The sequence below is a fragment of the Amblyraja radiata genome, chromosome 13 (genome assembly GCF_010909765.2).
Source record: "Amblyraja radiata isolate CabotCenter1 chromosome 13, sAmbRad1.1.pri, whole genome shotgun sequence".
Taxonomy (NCBI): Eukaryota; Metazoa; Chordata; class Chondrichthyes; order Rajiformes; family Rajidae; genus Amblyraja; species Amblyraja radiata.
The window spans coordinates 13,207,056-13,230,034 of NC_045968.1; the positions used below are offsets into that span (position 1 = coordinate 13,207,056).

Here is a 22,979-nt window from a genome sequence, read left to right on the forward strand (position 1 = left end):
CAACATGACTTCCTCACCTGACAATATTACGTTCCACATCTACGAGCTAGTAAAGCAGAACAGACAGGGATCAGCAGGCCTCAACATACTATTTAGGTCATACCCTACAGATGACCGTCTCTGTAGTTAGACACCTGTCATTATACATAGAGAAAACAAAAATCCAAAGAGGCAATGAGAAGGGACTGCTGATCAGCCACAAGCAACCTCACAAAAGAGTGACAGTCCAGACCATCTCGAGATGGCTGAAACAAGTGCTTACACAGGCTGGGGTGGATACTAACATTTTTAAATCTCATTCCACCAGGGCTGCAGCTACATCGGCAGCAATACAATTGGATGTGCCCATGGACCAAGTCCTCGAAGCAGCAGGATGGTCAGGGGAAAGAACATTCCAATTATTTTACAATAAACCAGTGATGAAATCTGGAACATTTGCAGAACATTTTTTAAGTTCTGTAAATTAATTCAAACCCATAAAAGGGTTATAATTTGTGTTAATAAATTTTATGATTTCAATGTCGAATTCATGTCCAAATTATGTTAACACTATTCCTCCTACAGTCAAGGCAGACGTGATGCATGGACTCGTTTCCACGGCATGAAATCACAGAGCTTTAAAATCTTCACGTAGTCACTCACGTGACTCCGAAGTAAAATAGTAAGATTAAACGAGAACTTACCAGTTTGAAGTTTGATCTGTATTTTATGAGGAGTTACGATGAGGGATTACGTTCCCTCCGCTCCCACCCTTGATCATATACTTAACTGGTACCTCTTCTCTAATCTTACTATGTTTAGTCATTACAGTTGTCTGTGATTTCACACCGCTGCTTTGAAGAATGACACGCATGCGTCCTGGCGGGGTTCTTCACGTAATCCCTCATCGTAACTCCTCATAAAATACAGATCAAACTTCAAACTGGTAAGTTCTCGTTTAATCTTACTATTTAAATGCAGAGCTACAATTTGCATTTATCTCATTAAAATTCCTTACTCACCAAGTCCACATACATGCCAGTCAGCGGGCATTGCATGCTGTGTTAAAACCATCCTGGAAGCATATCTGTGACTGCAGTAATGCCCATCTGCCTCCCTAACTGTGGATTCCCAGATTCCCATGTAACTATATTTCCTTTGACCTTCCCTACACTGCTGAGTGATCATGGTGTGATGTTCTCAGCACTGAATGCACTCTCCAGGGGATCCCTCTCCCACATTCAGAAACACATACTGGCAGAATGAACATTTCCACAGAGGTTTCAATAGACAATAGACAATAAGACAATAGGTGCAGGAGTAGGCAATTCGGCCCATCGAGCCAGCACCGCCATTCAATGTGATCATGCCTGATCATCCCCAATCAGTACCCTGTTCCAGTACCCAGTACCCCCCCCCCCCCCTGACATCGCGTTCCAGGCACTTACCAGTCTTCAGTGTAAAAAACCTGCGTAACACAAATTTACCCCTCTCACCTTAATGTTATGCCCTCTGGTATTTGATTATTCCATCATGTAAAATAGGTTCTGGCTGTCTCCCCTAACTATGCCTCTCATGATTTTATATACTTCTATCGTCTATTATCTATTGTCTATCAGATCTCCAGAAATGCTGCATTAGCTGTTAAGTACGACCAGCACTCTGATTTTTGTTCCCGTTCCAACTGTACTTTGCTGAAGCTCTGGACTGCCTGCTTGCTTACTCAGCCTCACAGATGTAAACTGATTTCTATAAATTACTGTTCCATATGTTGCCTCAAAGGTTATGCTAATGGTTGCCTACAGTTGTTCTGCCACTTCTGTGTGTTGTTTTGCCAGCAAACCGATCATGAAAAACTTTGTTCATGAACTCTTGGGCAAACATTCTCAAGCTGCAGACATTTACAGGACTTATGGTCATAATGGATCACTGTGGTCAGTATACGTCGTTGCATCAACGCCTGCTTTGTTATACTTGCCTTAATTGGATTTGTTTAATTTGATAATGTGATTTATTTGTTTATTTAAATGCAGAGCAACATTTTGTACTTAGCTCATGGAAGTCTGTTCATATCTCCAGTGCTGTTGCTGACGCACAAATGGAAATGCAAAACAGTTTAGAAATGATAATAATTTAAGATAGTTGAGCACATCATCCCTTATTGTATGCCTTTTCCCATCTATGTAAACTCCATCTTCCAAAGACTGCAGGCCTCTCAAACCATTGCGTTTTCCACCTCTCCACTCTCTAGGCTAACCAAGGGGAGCCATATTTTCAGTCATTGGGCCAGAACTTCATGAAGTCCTTCATTAATTCCCTACACCTCACCACTTTTCCGAATTAAAATATCCTTCCTTGACCAAGACTTTGGGTACCCAGTCTGATGTCTCCTTTGGCTCTGATAGTTTTTCAACAGATGAGCCTGTTAAGTGCCATGGGAAATTTGATTTCATTAAAGATAATTTACAACTGCAACTTGAATTTTAAACCTTTGATAATTGTGTTGACATCCCTGAAAAGCTGTTGTTGCAAGTGGAAATAAGGCAAATAAAGCTTTTCAATTGAGAAAATGACCTGTGTTCTCAAAGTCGCATTAACTTAAACAGTAGCTCTGTTGACACCTAATGCAAGACATACAAATACTTCACTAGCCAATTGTTCTTTAATTAAGGTACCTAGTATGGAATTGTCGAAGATCTGGAAGAACACTACTTACTATTGCTAGTTAATTTAGGTAGAAAAATGATATAACGGCTTTCTTTAATAAGTAAGAGTTAGTGAGTTTACATGGTTTTTAATATGGATTTTGAACAGATGTCTCTTTACGATTCTAGAATAATATGTTCCACAGGACTCTGAATGCCTTTTCGAATACCTGTTTTAATTGGAATCATTTCTGAAAGGCAGATGGCAAATTCCTGAAACCAGTATTTAGATTATGTTGTTGAATTTCAACTATCCTGATGTTCCCACTGATAGTTTTAATTTCCACATATGTTCATGGTTCAGTCAACTGTAATATCTCAATACTAATTAGAATTGGAATGGTAGAATGATTTGTTAGCAGGCAGCATCTTTATGAATGCAAATGATTAAACATTTTCAATAAAATGGATTTGCAGCAGTTATAACTATTTTGTATGTCGAAGTATTTTAGGGTAAAATTGATTTTATACAAATTTGAGATTTTAACCAAGATAATTATTTGGAGAAATCTGATTACACCAATTGCCTAACGTATATCACTAAGAATATCTGACCTGACTGTTCTGAGATCCACATTACCAGCAGGCGTGGGTGTTCATCAGAATACCCAGAATGGCCGTTTTGTGCTGAGATCAGTTTTGGACACAATGTACATTTTGCAGAATGGGCTATTTTTGTTCCAAACTGCGGCAAGGACTGTTTAAAGTGATTCAATGTCAAAATTGTATTTGCAGGCATTTTATGTAAAATTGAACTTTAGTACCATTTCTTCTTGTATTGCTTCATACACAAGCTCGAATGAAGGAGTGATCTCATGAATAATCCACGTAATTAGAAGAAAAATAAATTCTGATGTAACTGTAATAGTGTAACATCCTTAAATTAGGTATTGGATGGTTTCTGGCATGAAGTGGATTAAGTGAGTTTATATATTCTATTTCAATGCAATCCCAGTGTGTCACTTCCCCATTATGCGCATTATATATCGTTATTCCATAAATAAAGCCAAGCATATTAGACTGTGAGAGTTCCCTAGAACAACTGATTTTAATTTAAATACTTGTAGAATGATATACAATTCCAATTTGACCATGAAATAAATTGAATGCAACTCATTTACATCAGAATTTAACAGCACCAATTGTTTCTCCTTTCTGCTCAGAAAACATCTTGGTTTCCATAAAATGTTGAAGAGATTATTGGGCATAATCATATTGACTCCTGCTAGTGATTATGATGGAGCTGCCACTGTTCAGTTATTTAATCTGTGGAATGTCCCAGACTGTGGTGTGAAGACTGAAACACACAAGTCAAGGACTTAGCGATAGAGAGAGGGGGAAAAGAAAGGGGGGGAACTAACTAAATCCCTCCCTTCATCCACCTCCCTTTCTTTTACCCCTCTTTCTCCCTTGTGCCCCAACTGGACTCGCACATATTTCTACCACCCCCCCATCCCCTTCCACCTACATTCCTTCCTCTAGCTTCACAACTCGCAACTCTTCAATCCTTAGCTCACACCATCTCTGGCCTTTGCCTAACCATCTGCCTATCAAGAACCCCTCTCACCTGTGTCCACCTGTCACTTGTCAGGCTTTGTCCTGCCTCCTCTCACCTGTCGCACCTCCCACCACAATCAGTCTGAAGTAGGATCCCGACCCAAGACGTCACTTATCCATGTTCTCCAGAGATGCTGCCTGACATACTCAGATACTCCAGCACTTTGTGTCCTTTCTTATGGAATCAATACAGCTGGCAAGGTTCAACCCCCAGGTTGGATGACTTGACATCGGGTATGTTCCAGTATTGGGAGCTGTGCACTGTGATGCCTGAGCCCTGACATCTTTCAGGCTTCCTTACTGGGCTCCAGGGTGTTGAAAGCCAGCAACATAGGTCTTCCCCATCTGGCACAGGGAGGTGTGTAGCAATGGGTAGATCACAGACAGTGATTGTAGGTGGCAGAAGACCATTAGCTTCAATTCAGCCAATGTTGTCTATGTGCAAATTTCCCGAACCTAAACCATTATGATTTTAAGATTACTTCACCCTGTAATTTTAAGAGTATACAGTCTAGGTTAGCTTATGTTCTTTTAATGCTTTCTAATTGATTTTTAATGGAAAACTGATCACAATGCACAATTGAGGACTAATGGCAGATGTAGTATATTATGCAAAATAGCTTCCATGCTGAGAGAGAACAAAGAATGCCCGTGTGAGTTGTCCATCCTCATACAATGCTCTAATGCAGATTAATTTTCTGCGAACCTACGCTGCACTCCCTCAATAGCAAGAATGTCCTTCTACAAATTTGGAGACCAAAACTGCACGGCATCTGCCCACCATATGCCCACCATATGCCCAGCATCTGCACTATTTATTAGTATTTAGGTTGGAGCTGAACTCCCTTCAATCCATGGGCAGAAAGGTCAAATTCATCTACCATGTAAGAGTCAATAAGTACAAGGTTGCCTCAAGGGCTAAAAATTAACACTGGCCCTTCAGGTTTCCAGCATAACCTAATACAGGAGGAGATGTATGAAGGTATTTTCAAAAATGTTTGAAGAAGGAGCAATAAATGAATTCTGGCTGTAAGTTATCAGGAACCATGTTGCTACCTCCAGCCAGCCAAAGAAATCTGGAAACTAAGATTGTTTCAGTCAGCGGAAACTCTGAATCACCCTAGGAATCTACTAATATACACCACATTTCAATGTTTGCATCACATCGCTACACTCATGGCACAACAGAGGCTTCTCTAATCAGAGAATTCATCTTCTGCTTGAATAAAAATCAACAGGCATATACATTTGCCAAGATTGCATATATGCTTCTATGTGTATAACGATATCCACTCTGAATAGTTTCAGTTTCAGTTTATTTTATTGTCAGGTGTACCAAGGTACAGTGAAAAGCTTTTGTTGCGTGCTAACCAGTCAGCAAAAAGACGACACATGATTACAATCGAGCCATTTACAGTGTACAGATACATGATAAGGGAATAACGTTTAGTGCATGGTAAAGCCAGCAAAGTCCGATCAAGGATAGTTCAGCACTGCTCCCTGGTTGTGGTAGGATTATTCAGTTGTCTGATAACAGCTGCGAAGAAACTGTCCCCAAATCTGGTGGTGGGCGTTTTCACACTGCTATACCTTTTGCCTGATGGGAGAGGGGAGAAGAGGTAGTGGCCAGGGTGTGACTCGTCCTTGATTATGCTGTTGGCCTTGCCGAGGCAGCGTGAGGTATAAATGGAGTCAATAGAAGGGAGGTTGGTTTGTGTGATGGTCTGGGCTGCGTCGACTATTCGCTGCAATTCCTTGTGGTTTGACTTCACTCAGGATGTAGAGAGCTTGCCAAGCCCACGGATCACCCTGAACTATTACTGTGGTCCAATGTGGATAGCATACCTGCATTGAGACGGAGTTGGCTGTGACTCAAGCAAACTTCCACCCCATCACTCGATTGCATTGCCTCCTTCAGAGCCTGGAATATTATAGTGTCCAACTGTTGGGCACCTCTTCAATGTGGTATGGTTTGAGCTTCAGGTTCAGTCCAAGTTGAAATTCAGCATCCCAGATGCTTTTATGCTTCATTCAGACTTTTGGCAGGGCCAGAACATCTCAGTCTGTATTCCCAGTATCCCAATCTACATTCTTGACAGCTTCACCCAAAACCTGCTTCAATGATGTCCTTATCTAAATGACCTTGGCAACTGATGACTTAGCAAATGGGCTCTCTTATCATTTAGAAGCTATGCTTTTTTAATGTTATCTCTAAAATGGACAATTTCACTTATTTCCCTTGTTAAAACAGGCTCAGAGAAATTGTCTGCCTACATTACACTGAATGCTATTTTCTTGTTGCATTGAAGTTAATGGAAATATAATTTTGGTGCAATGTAAGATGGACTAACAATTGACAATGAGCATGTTCCATAGTACTTTGTAAATCAATCTCAACTGCATGTTATTGATCCAAGAAAACAATGAGGTTTGTTCACTTAATACTTTGCTTCTCAAACATTCAAAATAATAGAAATCATCAAATTGATATACTCAATCAGAATGAAAGCACCCCCATTTTATTTCTGTTGAAAGTGAATGCGTCAGTGCTATACAGTTTTGCCAATGCTTTATGATAGTGGTTGTTTGCTTTGTACCATTCGAGGTATTGGACATGCCCCGCTTTGTATGATAAGGGAAAAAAAGCAAATCGATAATTCCTCTTTTGGCAAATGATAATCATTTGTTGTAGTGGAAATTGAACACAGGAATGCAGTGTGAACAATTGTAACAATTAAAGCTAAGCATAAACAGGAGAAACCATTATCCTCCACAGAATGCTGATCTGAGTAGAGCTTTTTGGGTACTAGAAAATAAGTTCATGCGAGAAAATAAAGTTATTTATTACAGGAGGAATGTTTTCCTGATGAGAAAGCGACTAGATTTGGAGCACTTTGTTTATTCATTTCTTCATTTCTGCATTGATGAAACATCTAAAACTTTGGATGAGACTATTGAAAGCAACATAATACAATCCTTAAAATATGTCTGACAAATGCTTGAGAAACAAGGAACTGCAGATGCTGTTTGACAAAAAAAGACACAAAGTGCTGGAGTAACTCAGAGGGTTATGCCCCTGTCCCATTTAGGAAACCTGAACGGAAACCTCTGGAGACTTTGTCCCCCGCCCAAGGTTTCCGTACGGTTCCCGGAGGTTTTTGTCAGTCTCCCTACCTGCTTCCGTTACCTGCAACCTCCGGCAACCACCTGCAACCTCCGGGAACCGCAGGGAAACCTTGGGTGGGGCGCCAAGTCTCCAGAGGTTTCCGTTCAGGTTTCCTAAGTTGGACAGGGGCATTAGGCAGCATCTCCGGAGGACATTGATAGGTGATGTTTTGTGTCGCGACCTATTTTGGGTTGAGGACCTATCAATCTGAAGAAGGGACGCGACCCAAAGCGTCACCAAGTGTTCTCCAGAGATGTTGCCTGACCTGCTGAGTTACTCCAGCACTTTGTGCCCTTTCTCGGACAAATATTCACTATGTTGACTTTAAAATTTTTCGCGTTTACTCTTAAATTTCCCTGCTTCTGCTTTGTTGCCACAGGATTCCTGAGCACTGGGGACCAAGCCGCGAAAGGAAACTATGGGCTTCTTGATCAAATACAAGCTTTACGATGGATTAGTGAAAATATAGCTTTCTTCAGCGGCGATCCATTAAGAATAACTGTTTTTGGATCTGGTGCTGGGGGCTCTTGCGTCAATTTGTTGACTTTGTCCCATTATTCTGAAGGTAACCGTTGGAGCAATTCAACCAAAGGTATTAAGCAGGTTGAAAATTTTGACAATTTTGGTGTCTGCATGCCACCGCCATTAGTATCCTGTGACACTCTGTATATATTTATATATAATTGTTGACCGAAACTCAGAAAAGAGCAATCTTTTTGGCTGTATTAGATGTTTTTTTTATTCTGAGTCAATTCTTATGTGCATGCTCACATTTTGAGTGACACATTTTCTCTAGCCTATTGATCTTAATAAATAACAGCAAAATAAATTTTCCAGTGGACTTCTGAACAGCACACCAGCACATCAAAGTAGCTGATGCTTTTGGTTATTTCCCCTTCTTATAAAGTGGTTGTTTGTCAAAATAAACCCACTCTTGAAATATATGCTGCCAATGATATTACTAATGATGGCAGATATATTAAAGTCCTTTTGTCATGCCACTCCACTCTCTACTTTCATTCTTCCATCAGTGATGTTATTGGATTGTAGAATTTCAAATAAAATGAAGGAAAAAAAATTTTCAGTGCCTGGTTCAGAAATCTTTTGTTTGAGAATGCATGACCCGCTTGCTGTCATTTGAAAAATGTTTGAATGTTTTGCATGCATGATCCAAAATTGTCAAAGCATCGAGGTCACAAGCAGATGTTTATGTGCGTGAGTATCTGTTTACCCCATTAGCCTACCACTACAAGAGAAGATTAGTTCTGAGGTAGAAGCTAGTCAACCTGGTCATCCATTCATTCATAAGATTTCTATTCTGCATCTTGCTCCACATACATCTCTCACTCTTTTGCATGCTCATTGCCTGCCAATCAGTTCTGTTTGTTCACTGTCATTAATGTTGTGCGATTTCTTTACATTTTAAATTTGAACAACAAACTTAATTAGGAGACAATCTCCTGAAAGAGTCACGCAAATGCAAATTTGTGGCTTTCACCAATAATTACCTGGCAAATTTACTCCTTGCTTTTTCATATTTTACTATCTATGGAATACACCATATCAAAAGAGGCAAGGCACAAGCCTGTTGTGCTGAGGCTTACATGTTTCAAAATATATGGGAACATTTGAAAGGAGTCTCCTGTCTCAAAATCCTTGCTGTCTATTTCAACAATCTTCCTGCACAGTGCTGAAAGTGCTGCAAAAATGATCAGATAAAATGTTTTATGATCACATTTTTGTTGACATTGAAAGCTATTTTATGAATTGAACCCCACCTTAAACCATTGTAAAGGGAGTCCATCGATGTCCTAATCAATTTGTGTATTTTAAGTTTTGAATACTTCATCTTTCTTCAGTTATCATCTGTCATGCAGATGCACAGAACCATTGTCACACAATGCAAAAGTTGAGTCAAAAGATCTGAAGCTGCTTTTCATTTTATCCTAATGTGTAGATTGCAGTTTAGTGCTAATTGTTTTTCAGCAATTGAAATACTTTTATCATGTGTGTATATTAGAGATACTATGTAGTTTAGCAAATGTAAATAATTTATTATGGACAAAGTCAAACTGAACGTTTCTGAAATGTTTTCTTCTTTCGTGTGTTTAACTTGATGGTGGCTTACAAGGTTCAAAATAATTCTCTTGGTTTCCTCTTTGTTTAAACATATTCTCAATGAATGAAATATGTTCTTTAAAGTGCAACAGATTTTTGTGTTTTAAAACTAATCTCAAGTATATTTTACACTTGAAACATTTTGAGTTAAAGAGAACTTCATTTAGTTTTTCAGAAATCCATTTTAATTGGTGTTTCAGTGGATCCTCCTGTGAAGATTTTTTAAAACCATACTGTGCACTTATTTGCTGAAAAATGTGCAATACTTCTCTTCTGCAGCAAACTGGCACTGAGTAATTGCCTTAACCTGAGGTTTTGCTAAAACTCAAGAGTAGTCAACATATACCTGTAGTTTAAAACCTATTTGGGACTAGTGTAGATGAGACATGTTGGTCAGTGTGGGCACATTGGGCCGAAGGGTCAGTTGCCTCTGTAAAATACTGTTTATTTTTTACCATTGCTCACTCTGAAGCATAATACCCCAATACATTTTCTTTGGTATAGAAGTTGGGAGGTTATGTTGCAGTTGTGTAAGACTTTGGTGAGACCGCATTTAGAGTATTGTGTTCAGTTCTGGGCACCATGTTATAGAAAATATATTGTCAAGCTTGAAAGGATTCAGAGAAGATTTACGAGGATGTTGCCAGGACTAGAGGGTCTGAGTTATAGGGAGAGGTTGAGTAGGCTGGGTCTCTATTCCTTGGAGCGCAGGAGGATGAGGGATGATCTTCTTGAGGTGTATAAAATCATGAGAGGAATAGATCGGGTAGATGCACAGAATCTCTTGCCTAGAGTAGGGGGATCGAGGACCAGAGAACATAGGTTCAAGGTGAGTGGGAAAAGATTTAATAGGAATCTGAGGGGTAACTTTTTCACACAAAGGGTGATGGGTGTATGGAACAAGCTGCCAGAGGAGGTAGTTGAGGCTGGGATTATCCCAACGTTTAAGAAACAGGTGGACAGGTACATGGATAGGACAGGTTTGGAGGGATATGGACCAAGCGCAGACAGGTGGGACTAGTGTAGCTGGGACATGTTGGCCAGTGTGGGCAAGTTGGGCCGAAGGGCCTGTTTCCACACTGTATCACTCTATGATTCTATTTTATAGACAATTTTTCCTTTTTCCTATAATATACTTTTCAGCAGTTGTTGGAGCTGGTGAACAACGATGAGTACGTTAAGTACTCTTTTCAATTATTATTACTGTATATCATTTATAACGCTTTAAATAATCTTGTAACAGGCACTAAAACAGTGAAAATAATCATGACATTTTACAGAACACTTCTGTCATTGTTTACGACAAAGGATTAGGTGATGATGAGTTTGTTAATGTGGTAGGTTATAGATCTTGCTAGTTCTTAATATGCTGATACATAATATAATGTTCTTAACATTGTTATATTGGACAGCATATTCTTAATATGCTGTCCAAAATATAAAGTAAGAAAATAATGAAGAGATAAATGCTTCAACACCTGCAAAGAGAAAAGACAGGTGATAAAATTTCAGCAGAATTCATGGATGAAAAATGTTGTGCATTTTAAATATGTTACGATATAATTCAAAGCTATGTCCTCTGGTAAAATAGAATGCTTATGTGTGTGATAATGTCAGAATTCTATTATAACATGTGACCATAAATATATTGTAGTAGCATATGGAACTTTTTGCTTAACAATTCCTAGCTATGCCAATTCAACTGTGATGGGATTAGCAACTCCAAAACTGACAGGAAATTTGATAGTCACCATCAAACATTAAATGAATGCACCAAATAATCCAAAAATTGAATGTGAAATTAAGTGTAAAGTATTGTAAAGTATAAATAACTATAAATCCTTTAATTTTCCTGATTTACCTCAATTTTATCTCAATTTTAGTGTCCTCAAGTGCTGTGGATTGGAGTGTTCTCAAGTGCAGTTAATTAAATCACTATGCAATTTTGTGTTTTAAAGGGAATAATACAATTGAAGCTACACAAAGAACACAACGTGCTGGAGTAACTCAGCGGTTCAGGCAGCATCTCTGGAGAACATGAATAGGTGACGTTTCGGGACGGAAACCTTCTTCAGACTGATTCAGACAGTCTGACCTGAAACGTCACCTCTGCATGTTCTCCAGAGATGTTGCCTTACCTGCTGAGTTACTCCAGCACCTGTGTCCCTGTGCGTGTAAACCAGCATCTGCAGTTCCTTGTTTCAACAATACTATTGAACCACTTTGATGATCAAGTGCCACCACTAGTTCTGATTAAAGTGTGACAATTAAATGTTATCATAAACTTTGATGACTTTCTTAGTACCTTTTGTGATATCTATCCACAGGCCTTTTTCAGAGAGCAATAGCACAAAGTGGTACTGCTTTGTCCAGCTGGGCAGTCAGCTATCAGCCAGCAAAGTTCGCAAGGCAGTTGGCCACAAAAGTTGGCTGCAACATGATAGATACCATTGAGTTGATTGAATGTTTACGTTCTAAACAGTACAAGGAACTTGTTGAACAAGACATACAACCTGCAAGATACCATATTGCCTTTGGACCAGTCATTGACGGAGATGTTATACCAGATGATCCTCAGATTCTCATGGAACAGGGGGAATTCCTTAATTACGACATCATGCTGGGAGTAAATCAAGGTGAGGGATATAAATTTGTTGAAAGCATAGTGGACAACGAGGATGGAGTATCAGCCAGTGATTTCGACTTTGCTGTGTCTAATTTTGTGGATAACTTGTATGGTTATCCTGAAGGCAAGGATGTCCTGAGGGAGACCATCAAATTCATGTACACAGATTGGGCGGACCGGCATAATCCCGAAACACGGAGGAAAACATTGCTGGCTTTGTTTACTGACCATCAGTGGGTGGCACCAGCAGTGGCTACAGCTGACCTACATTCAGGGTTTGGTTCACCCACTTTCTTCTATGCCTTTTATCATCACTGCCAGAGTGACATGATGCCAGCTTGGGCTGATGCATCTCACGGAGATGAAATTCCTTATGTCTTTGGGGTCCCAATGATTGGTGCAACTGAACTTTTCCCTTGTAATTTCTCCAAAAATGATGTCATGCTAAGTGCTGTTGTGATGACCTACTGGACTAACTTTGCAAAAACAGGGTAAGTCAAGGGTAAGAACTATTCTACTACTACAAATGCTACCAAAAATTGTTCATTCATAAATGTTGATATTAAACGCAGTATTTCTAAGATTAACTATTATCTGTATCTATGCTCTGTCTAGTTATATTGCTTTCTAATCCAGAGACGATAGCAATGATGTTTTCATTTCATTCAGATATGTAACTTATTGTTGATGTGATTTACTTTTACTGAAATAACCACTTTTTCCCCAGTGCAGTACTTTGGCTCAAGCCTTACATTTGGGTTTATAAAGAGTCATCATACCTCCTTTTCTTTAGGCTACTCTACAAAGCAAAGGATTTGTTTGTCTTTACTAACTCTTTAGTGTACAGGCAACTCCCGCAACAAGATGGCATTGCATTCCATATCGCAATTTTCCCCAATGCAAATAAATATCATCTGCACATATGTCAAGAAATAGGAGTCGGAAATTTTTTTTGTGTTTATATATTTACCCTTTTCACATAAATTTTGCAAGAGCAAATTTTGGGAGTTTTGACATGGACAAATTTCCACGACCCAAGTTGGCTTAATGTAGGGATTGCTTGCACACAGGACCAGACATCACTGTTCCTGGACCCCCTTCAAAATTACATGAACTGTGCAGGCTGCTACACCTTGCGTTTCCTCACAAAACATATCACTCTGCATCAGATTTCAAATCAGTCTATCCGATGTATCCAGTCTGAAAAAGGGTCTCGACCCCAAACGTCACCCATTCCTGTCCCACTGAGTTACTCCAGCATTTATGTCTATCTTCGATTTAAACCAGCATCTGCAGTTCTTTCCTACACGTATCCATGTATTACCCAGTTTATTCGTTTGTTAAATTTTTAAATGTTGTATAATTTGCACTTGAAGTACAGGTGCAAGATGCTAATGAAGAATAGCAATTATTCTAAAGATAGACACACAATACTGAAGTAAATCAACGGGTCAAGCAGCATCTCTGGAGAAAATCTCTGGAGAGCATTTATTCTAACACGGCTCAGTGAAATACTGTTTATACTTCCCTCTACTGAGGAATAAAATCATTCACCTCTGCTTTGCAATCCTTAATTACCTTTACACCTTGGGGGTATAATTTTGTTAAAATCCTATTGCGTTAGTTTTCAAATTTCATTTGAAGATCCAGGTTAACCACATTTCCGCTTTTCACTGTACCTTAATTGGTACATGTGACAATAAAATACCTTTGAACTTTTGATCCTTCTTTGTTACATGAACACATCTGTGCAGACTTTAATTTATAACCCGTACCTTTGTAAACGACACTTAATATTGTCCTGGATTATTGCCCCAAAGTTTTCCACAAAACGGATGATCTCTTAATAGGCCCTTAGTTGGCATGGTTACATTTCTGTGCTTTCTTCAAACAAAAATATACCACTTGATCCTCTGATGTCACCTCCATATCCAAGGACAGTTGATACAGTATGGTCCCTGGATCGGGAGATTCCATACTTCCCACAAAAATCAAATTTTCATGCAATCCCATCAGGTGCCTTTTCGCCCTCAAGGACTACAATCTTTAAACTACTACCTCTTTATTCATATCCAATTAGAAATCATTCTTGTCTTATTTACTGTTCCAGTAGATTCTGTATTCTGGAGATACTGTAGATGCAAAATATTCGCTACTTCCTCAAATTTATTTTATTTTACCTTCCAAGGATCTTTTCTGTGGTGATGGGGGATTTCAATATGCAGGTAGACTGGGAAAATCAGGTTGGTTCAGGACCCCAAGAAAGAGAGTTTGTAGAGTGCCTCCGAGATGGATTCTTAGAGCAGCTTGTAATGGAGCCGACCAGAGAAAAGGCAATTCTGGATTTAGTGTTGTCCAATGAACCAAATTTGATAAGAGAACTCGAGGTAAAGGAACAGCTTGGAGGTAGTGATCATAATATGATTAGTTTTAATCTGCAATTTGAGAAGGAGAAGGTTAAATCGGAAGTGTCAGTGATGCAGTTGAACAAAGGGGACTTTGAAGGCAGGAGCTGGCCAAGGTTGACTGGAAAGGGATTCTAGCAGGAATGACGGTGGAACAGCAATGGCAGGAATTTCTGGGCATAATCCGGAAGACGCAGGATCATTTCATTCCAAAAAGGAAGAAAGAATCTAAGGGGAGTAGGAGGCAACCGTGGCTGACAAGAGAAGTTAGGGATAGAATAAAACTAAAAGAAAAGATGTATAATACAGCAAAGAGTAGCCGGAAGCCAGAGGATTGGGAAACTTTCATAGGACAACAGAAGGAAATAAAACGGGCATTACGGGCTGAAAAGATGAAGTACGAGGAGAAGCTGACCAGGAATATAAAGATTGACAGTAAAAGCTTCTTTAGATATGTTAAGGGTAAAAGAGTAGCAAAGTCAAATGTGGGTCCCTTGAAGGCAGACACGGGTGAAATTATTATGGGTAACAAGGAAATGGCAGAAGAGTTGAACAGGTACTTCGGATCTGTCTTCACTGAGGAAGACACAAACAATCTCCCAGATGTACTGGAGGACAGAGGATCTAAGGGGGTAGAGGAACTGAAATAAATGTTCATTAGGCGAGAAATAGTATTAGGTAGGCTAATGGGACTGAAGGATGATAAATCCCCTGGGCCTGATGGTCTGCATCCCAGGGTCCTCAGGGAGGTGGCTCTAGAAATAGTGGACGCATTGGTGATCATTTTCCAATGTTCAATAGATTCAGGATCAGTTACTGTGGATTGGAGGATAGCTAATGTTATCCCATTTTTCAAGAAAGGAGTGAGAGAGAAAACGGGGAATTACAGACCAGTTAGCCTGACTCTTGGTGGTGGGAAAGATGCTGGAGTCAATTATTAAAGAGGTAATAATGGGGCATGATAGCAATAAAAGGATTAGTCCAATTCAACATGGATTTATGGAAAGGAAATCATGCTTGACTAATCTTCTGGAATTTTTTGAGGATGTGACAAGTAAAATGGATGAAGGGGAGCCAGTGGATGTAGTGTATCTAGACTTTCAGAAAGCCTTTGATAAGATCCCGCATGGGAGACAGTCCCATTAGCCTACCCAATACTATTAATTAAAAATTAGAGCCCATGGTATTGGGGATAGGGTGTTGACATATTGAAAATTAGAAAATAGAAAATTGGTAGGCAGACAGGAAGCAAAGAGTAGAAGTGAACGGGTCCTTTTCAGAATGGCAGGCAGTGGCGAGTGGAGTGCCGCAAGGCTCGGTGTTGGGACCGCAACTGTTTACCATATATATTAATAATTTGGAAGAGGGAATTAGGAGCAACACTAGCAAGTTGGTGGATGACACAAAGCTGGGTGGCAGCGTGAACTGTGAAGAGGATGTTAGGGGGTTGCAGGGTGACCTGGACAGGTTGAGTGAGTGGGCAGATGCGTGGCAGATGCAGTATAATATAGATAAATGTGAGGTTATCCACTTTGGCAGCAAAAACAAGGGGGCAGATTATTATCTCAATGGGGTTAGGTTAGGTATGGGGGAGGTACAGTGAGACCTGGGCGTCGTTGTACACCGGTCAATGAAAGTTGGCGTGCAGGTACAGCAGGCAGTGAAGAAAGCTAATGGAATGTTGTCCTTCATAACAAGAGCATTTCAGTATAGGAGTAAAGAGGTTCTTCTGCAGTTGTATAGGGCTCAGGTAAGACCACATCTGGAGTATTGTGTACAGTTTTGGTCTCCTAATTTGAGGAAGGACATCCTTGTGATTGAGGCAGTGCAGCGTAGGTTCACGAGATTGATCCCTGGGATGGCGGGACTGTCATATGAGGAAAGATTGAAAAGACTAGGCTTGTATTCACTGGAGCTTAGAAGGATGAGGGGGTATCTTATAGAAACATATAAAATTATAAAAGGACTGTTCAAGCTAGATGCAGGAAAAATGTTCCCAATGTTGGGCGAGTCCAGAACCAGGAGCCACAGTCTTAGAATAAAGGAGAGCCCATTTAAGACTGAGGTAAGAAAAAACTTTTTCACCCAGAGAGTTGTGAATTAGTGGTATTCCCTGCCACAGAGGGCAGTGGAGGCCAAATCACTGGATGGATTTATGAAAGAGTTTGATAGAGCTCTAGGGGCTAGTGGAATCAAGGGGTATTGGGAGAAGGCAGGCACGGGTTATTGATTGGGGACGATCAGCCATGATCACAATGAATGGCGGTGCTGGCTCGAAGGGCCGAATGGCCTCCTCCTGCACCTATTTTCTATATTTCTATGTTTCTATGTTTTCTTGCATTCCTTCACAGTAATTACCTAGAATCTGTTCCTGTACTGTTTTCTTGTTAATTGACCAAGAATGTTCCCTGCCATGTTCAGGAATTCTCCCATTCTCTCCTTCTCTTCAAGTTTATATTAGAGTCAGAGCAATGCAGCCGAAAACTGGCCCTTTGGCTCAACTTGTCCATACCCGACCACGATGCCCCATCTAAGCCAGTCCCATTTGCCTGCATTTGGCCCGTGTCCCTCTGCACCTTTCCCATCCATGTACCTGTGTAAATATATTTTAAATGTTGTCATTGAACCTGCCTCAACTAGTTTCTTATAGTGTGAATTCTGTGCATCTTTCTGTAATTTTCCAACGTGCTTGTTCATCAATATTCTGCTCACTATTTGGTGGCCATTGATACACAAGCAACGTAGTAACTGAAGAAGGGTCCTGACCCAAAACGTTTCTTATCCATGTTCTCCTGAAATGCTGCTTGACGCGCTGAGTTACTCAAGCACTTAGTGTTTCTTTTTTGGTAAACCAGCATCAGCAAATCCTGGTTTCTACATAATGTAGTAGCCTCTCACTTGGTCCCTAGTTTAAATGCTATTCAAATCTCTCTTTAACTCTTTAATTGCCAAATCTTTCATTGCCTTCATAATTTCTTTACTTTATTCCCTCTATTTCTTTCCTTGCACCCAGAATTGTTAGATTACCAGTCCTTGTTTGTGCTGTATTTCCATTCTTACCACCATATCATTCATTGCACCATGTACTGTATAGCATATTGTGCTTGCAGCTCTGTGATCTTGTTTGACATATTACTTATATTTACATGTGAGCACTGCAACACTTGAATTGGTTTGTTTTTGCCCATTCACTGATCCCAGTTTAAAACTACAGAGGGAATTTTACATATGAGCGTGAACAAAAATGAAAATTATTTCTGGGAAAATATGATTGTAAATAAATTTCCACAAAGTGCCGACTTACTTTCAGCATTGCTGTTCACTTCATTAACAATCATTTCTCCAAAAAAGCATCAGTGATATTTATTTCCAAGTCCACGCAGGGAAGATTAATTAGTAAAACAACAGAATATCTGGAAAATGTATGATTCTTTTGTTGCTTTTTTGTGCGATTCCATCATGATCTGTTAAATCCAAATGTATTCCCCTCTGCAGTGACCCAAATCAACCGGTCCCTCAGGATACCAAATTTATCCACACCAAACCAAACCGCTTTGAAGAGGTTGCCTGGTCAAGATATACTCAGAAAGATCAACTCTACCTGCACATTGGACTGAAACCGCGCGTTAAAGAGCATTACAGAGCCAATAAAGTCAACTTATGGTTAGAGCTGGTTCCTCACTTACATAGTTTGAATGACATTTCCCAGTATACGTCTACAACTACTAAAGTCCCGTCTGAAATTACAAACAGACCATCAAAGAAGTGGTCTGTCACCACGAAACGTCCTGTGACCTCGGTCTTTCCCACTGTCAAGCAAGACGACCAGAAGCATTCTGCGGGCCCTTTCTTGGTTGATCAAAGGGACTACTCAACGGAGTTAAGTGTTACCATTGCGGTTGGAGCTTCCCTTTTGTTCTTAAATATCCTTGCCTTTGCAGCGTTGTATTATAAGAAGGATAAAAGGAGGCACGATGTTCACAGAAGATGCAGCCCTCAACGCAACACCGCCAATGACCTAACTCATGCACAAGAAGAAGAAATTATGTCCCTGCAGATGAAGCACACTGATCTTGATCACGAATGTGACTCCATCCATCCACACGAGGTTGTTCTGCGGACAGCCTGCCCTCCGGATTACACATTAGCAATGAGGCGATCCCCAGACGATATACCTTTAATGACACCGAAGACCATTACTATGATTCCAAATACTATACCTGGTATGCAGCCGCTCCACACGTTCAACACATTTACAGGAGGACAAAACAACACTCTTCCTCATCCTCATCCCCACTCACATTCAACAACTAGGGTATAGCCAGGCAAGATCTGAAGATAACAACAACTCAAAAAGTGTGAGATTGCGAGTGAAGATCATATTTGAATTGGTGTTCATGGTGCATGACCATTACTAAATATTAAGAGGAAACAATCTGTGGTAATTGTCTTTAATACAGTTGGATAAATTCCTAAAAGGCAAGTAAGTTTGGACCCGTCTGATCAATTAAACAAATTCTAGTAGATGGCAATATTTTGCAGTTCTCTTGGGAAAGGAGAAGTATTTTTCTCTGAAGACTTTGAACTACATGTTCTGCTTTGGTGCCAAAGCAATGTTGTCCCGTTAGGCATGTGTTGCACTAATGAAGAAGGATTTAAAACAATAACTTTGAAGACTGCACAAATGCACAAGGAGCAAGTTCCTAGAATGAAACAAATTCTGTCTATTTTCTTTTTGGAACAATGCCATTGTTCAAATTTGCTAATGAAATGTACATTCAGTACATGCTGTTAAGTTTTGTGTAGAGTATTCATGCACAAGGATATGACTGCTTTCTTTCAATGAGACAGAAGAATAGACCAATTACTGCCATGAACAGCTTTTTGCAAAGTGCTTTCAACACAATTTCGGCAAACATGCGACAGGACATTTTTAGCACGATGCGCATGATTATTTATCTGCTTTGTGACTGTGCTGCTCAATAAGCTGTGATAAGAACATACTTTGCTTCCCCATAAAAATTAGTATTAAAAACACTTCCTTCACCAGATGACAACCTGAGGAAGAGTTTGATGCAAATCCAATCAATAAGTTCTTGGTAGTTTCAATAAACAGATCAAAGAAAGTAGTTTTGTACAAAAATGTGCTAGAATAATTGTTGACGTAAACACAGTCATAAATTCTAGAAAAGGGAATTTTCGGTGTTGTAATTTTTCTTCATCAAATTCCAGTCCTTTTCTAATTATTTAGTGCCAGCTTATCAAACAGCAGTAAAAGGAATCTAGTTTGCTCTCGTTCGCAAGTATCATTGACAGTGTGGTTGACAGCAGTATGTTCATTCTAACAATGTGCTATTGAGAAATGAGACCCTATGCCAAAATAAATAAAGATTTAAGTAAAGTTAAAGTTAGTTTTATTAAATAACAAGTTGATCAGAAATTCTCAGAATGCGAATGCATTGGGAAGGATATTGAATTCAGATTATTTTGCAATAACATTGGCATAAAATGTATAACAAAATAGCAGAATGTGATTAACCATCCTTCTTTCAATTAGTTATGTGAATTGAAAAGTTTACAACCTGCTTAATGTCATGTTACCATTGATTGGATATAACACCACTGCCACTTTTAGGAGGACATCAAAATTGCCAGACGAACTTTCGCCAAATTATTTTTATTTTCTGTTGTATAAATGACTCACAACATTTGATTTTGTTATGCATGCCCCAAAACACTTTTCGTTTATCTGAAAGCATGTTAAAAATTCATAGTTTTTCCCTTTAAAAAAAAATATTTGTTGCGGGCATCTTTATATGACAGCCATTGAATTACTCCTGATCATCTGCTCCACGTATACAAGCAGTGTGTAACAGATTTCATATGGTTCATCGTAAATCATGCAAACCTAAATGAAATCAATTAAATTAAATAACTTAGTGCTGCATAGATATTTGCTGTTTATTAAACTATTTCCTAATAAGCACGAGTATCAGAACTGATTTGGAATTGTTTTACTCAAGAAAGCTTTTGATTAATAATCTGGAAAAAAATGAGTAATAGGAAGAGATTTCTCCAAGTAGTTTTGCGACATGCGAGGCAATTTATGATGTGAATGGATAATGCTCATTAATTACTTAATGCAGTGTTAAAACTTAGAATAAAACTTTTGAGTTTTATGGTTTCCCTAGACTCCTAGCAATTAATTAATTCTCATATAAATGATTGTGGTTTGTAAAGCAGTTGTTTACTTAATTTCATTAAGTGATTTTTTTTTTTGGAAAGTCTGGACCTTTTTTGCATAAGTTTGCATTTGGTAACAACATGCTAATTTGATTTGAAATACATTAAAAATGAAGGAACAGAAATGTTCTTTATTGTGCTGTGCTTTCTGTAAATGATTTACCTTGGAATTGCTGTAATTTACATGCGCATTGCTTCTGTTGTGTTAAATATCGAAAAGATGCTGCGCAGTTACTATTCGCTAATAGACATTAGAACTGTAACCACCTGTAAAAACATTTTTTTTTATATTTTGTTCACAAAGAAAAGTCCGGTTCGGTTTATTCTCGAGGAACCTCAACATGAGAAATCTACATATTTTGTAAATATTTGCAAATGAGTATTCTGCTCTGAGAGCTCCTGGTGACATTATCTGTAAAATGTATGTAGAAGGTTTTAAAATTGTTCATAGTTGACGGCATGCAGTATAGCATCGGTTGTGATCCCTTATACATTCAGTATGGACATGCTATTTATGAAATCTGACAAGAAAGAAGGATTAGAATGGGAATGAATACTTAAAAACGTTTTACTCCAATTTTATAACTTCACAATTTTGCTAATTTGGATTTTTTTGAATTAAATTACAAGATATCATGAACTTAAACTGAATTTATGACATATTGCGGCTTTAATTGTTGTAAGAAGGCAGAACATGAGATTTATTGCGTGTATTTCACATGAATATTGTGACACAACTGGGGAAATTAAAATAATAAGGGCTGTCAAAAGTGCCCTGACAGTTTGTTGCTTGTAAATTGTTTCTCCTGTGCTGTTTGAGGTAATTTGCCCTTTTCATTTTCCAGTGATAAGTTGTATTTGAGTATTGCTACTTAACGTAAGCGACATTAGATAGTTTGAGTGAACATTTGCCAAAAACCATTTGATTGTTGAAGTGCACAAAAAGCATTTGTTCAGGATCGTTTCCCAAACAAAGTTCATGGTATATTGCACAGCCTGTATATGTTTCTAAGTTTTTGTTTTCACAAATCGAATGATTTTTGTCATCAAATATTTCCCTGCCATTTGTCACTTGCAGAAACAATCATTTAATTTTATTTGCAAAGGCATAATACCCTCAAATGACTGTGAAATTTATGTCTGAACAACCATGACTCAAACATTTCCTAATATCATTAATAAATATAATATTTTTTAACTTGTCCAGGCTGTTCCTCATTGTTATCTAGTTTCTTGTACTCTGTGACTGGAGTCCCTGTTAGATATTTTATCAAGCTAAATTTATTTCCAGAATTTTATGGAAGGATTTTTTTTACTTTAGAGTATATTTATTTTCCATTTAGTATGCAATAAATCCTTCCAATATTCTCTGTTTCTCCCAAAAATGGCAATTTGTAATAAAAGATTGTATAATGTATATCCTCACAACCTCCTGGCATTCTATACCAGATGGTGCGAAGTCATCTGCAAGTCCAGGTAGCAGCAGCCTGTTTGATTAAGGATATCAATCATAACTAACCCGAATACCTTTCTCATTCCATTCACATACATCCCTACTTACACACACATGCACTCAAACACATACTCACTAATATCATTTGCCAACAGCAGCCACTGGTTAGCAAGACCATCAACCCTGGTTAAGTTTACAGCACTTCCACTGTCAATAGGGACCATGAATCAAAACTCTACTTTTCCTGGTCTGTTTGATGCGCCACTGCAGTATAAATAGTAAACCATTACGACCTCAAAACATAACAGGCGGCTGCCATTATTGAATTGTGATTTTGCAGGAGACTCTCTCTCGCTCTCTTTCTCTCTCTATCTCTCTCTCCATCTTCCCTTTCTCTACCTGTCTGTCTGTCTCCCCTCTTAGAAAAGAGGAAGCGCTAGGGAGAGGTAGTATGGTGGGAGAGTACAGCGAGAGAGGAGTAGATGTAGAGAGAGTGAGAGAGAGAGAGAGAGAGAGAGAGGAGAGAGAGAGAGACAGAGAGAGAGAGAGAGAGTGGAGAGAGAAGGAGAGAGAGAGAGAGAGAGGAGAAGGAGAGAGCTCGAGCCTCTCCTTATATCTATCTCTCTCTACTCTTCTCTCTCTCTCTCTCTCTCACTCTCTCTCTCTCTCTCTCTCTCTCTCTCTCTATCTCTCTCTCTCTCTCTCTCTCTCTCTCTCTCTCTCTCTC

General features: G+C 39.1%; 1 protein-coding gene across 5 annotated transcripts in view; it reads left to right on the forward strand.

The window, feature by feature from the left end:
* Positions 1-21,569, forward strand: part of nlgn1 (neuroligin 1) — a 397,825-nt gene extending 376,256 nt beyond the window's left edge. For all 5 annotated transcript variants that reach the window (XM_033031264.1, XM_033031262.1, XM_033031265.1 and 2 more), the window contains 3 exons: positions 7,787-7,999; positions 11,853-12,642; positions 18,052-21,569. In XM_033031264.1, coding sequence (XP_032887155.1) covers positions 7,787-7,999; positions 11,853-12,642; positions 18,052-18,877 — 1,829 coding nt within the window. In that variant the 3' untranslated portion in view covers positions 18,878-21,569. The remainder of the gene's footprint in view (positions 1-7,786; positions 8,000-11,852; positions 12,643-18,051) is intronic.
* Positions 21,570-22,979: the final 1,410 nt, after the last annotated feature.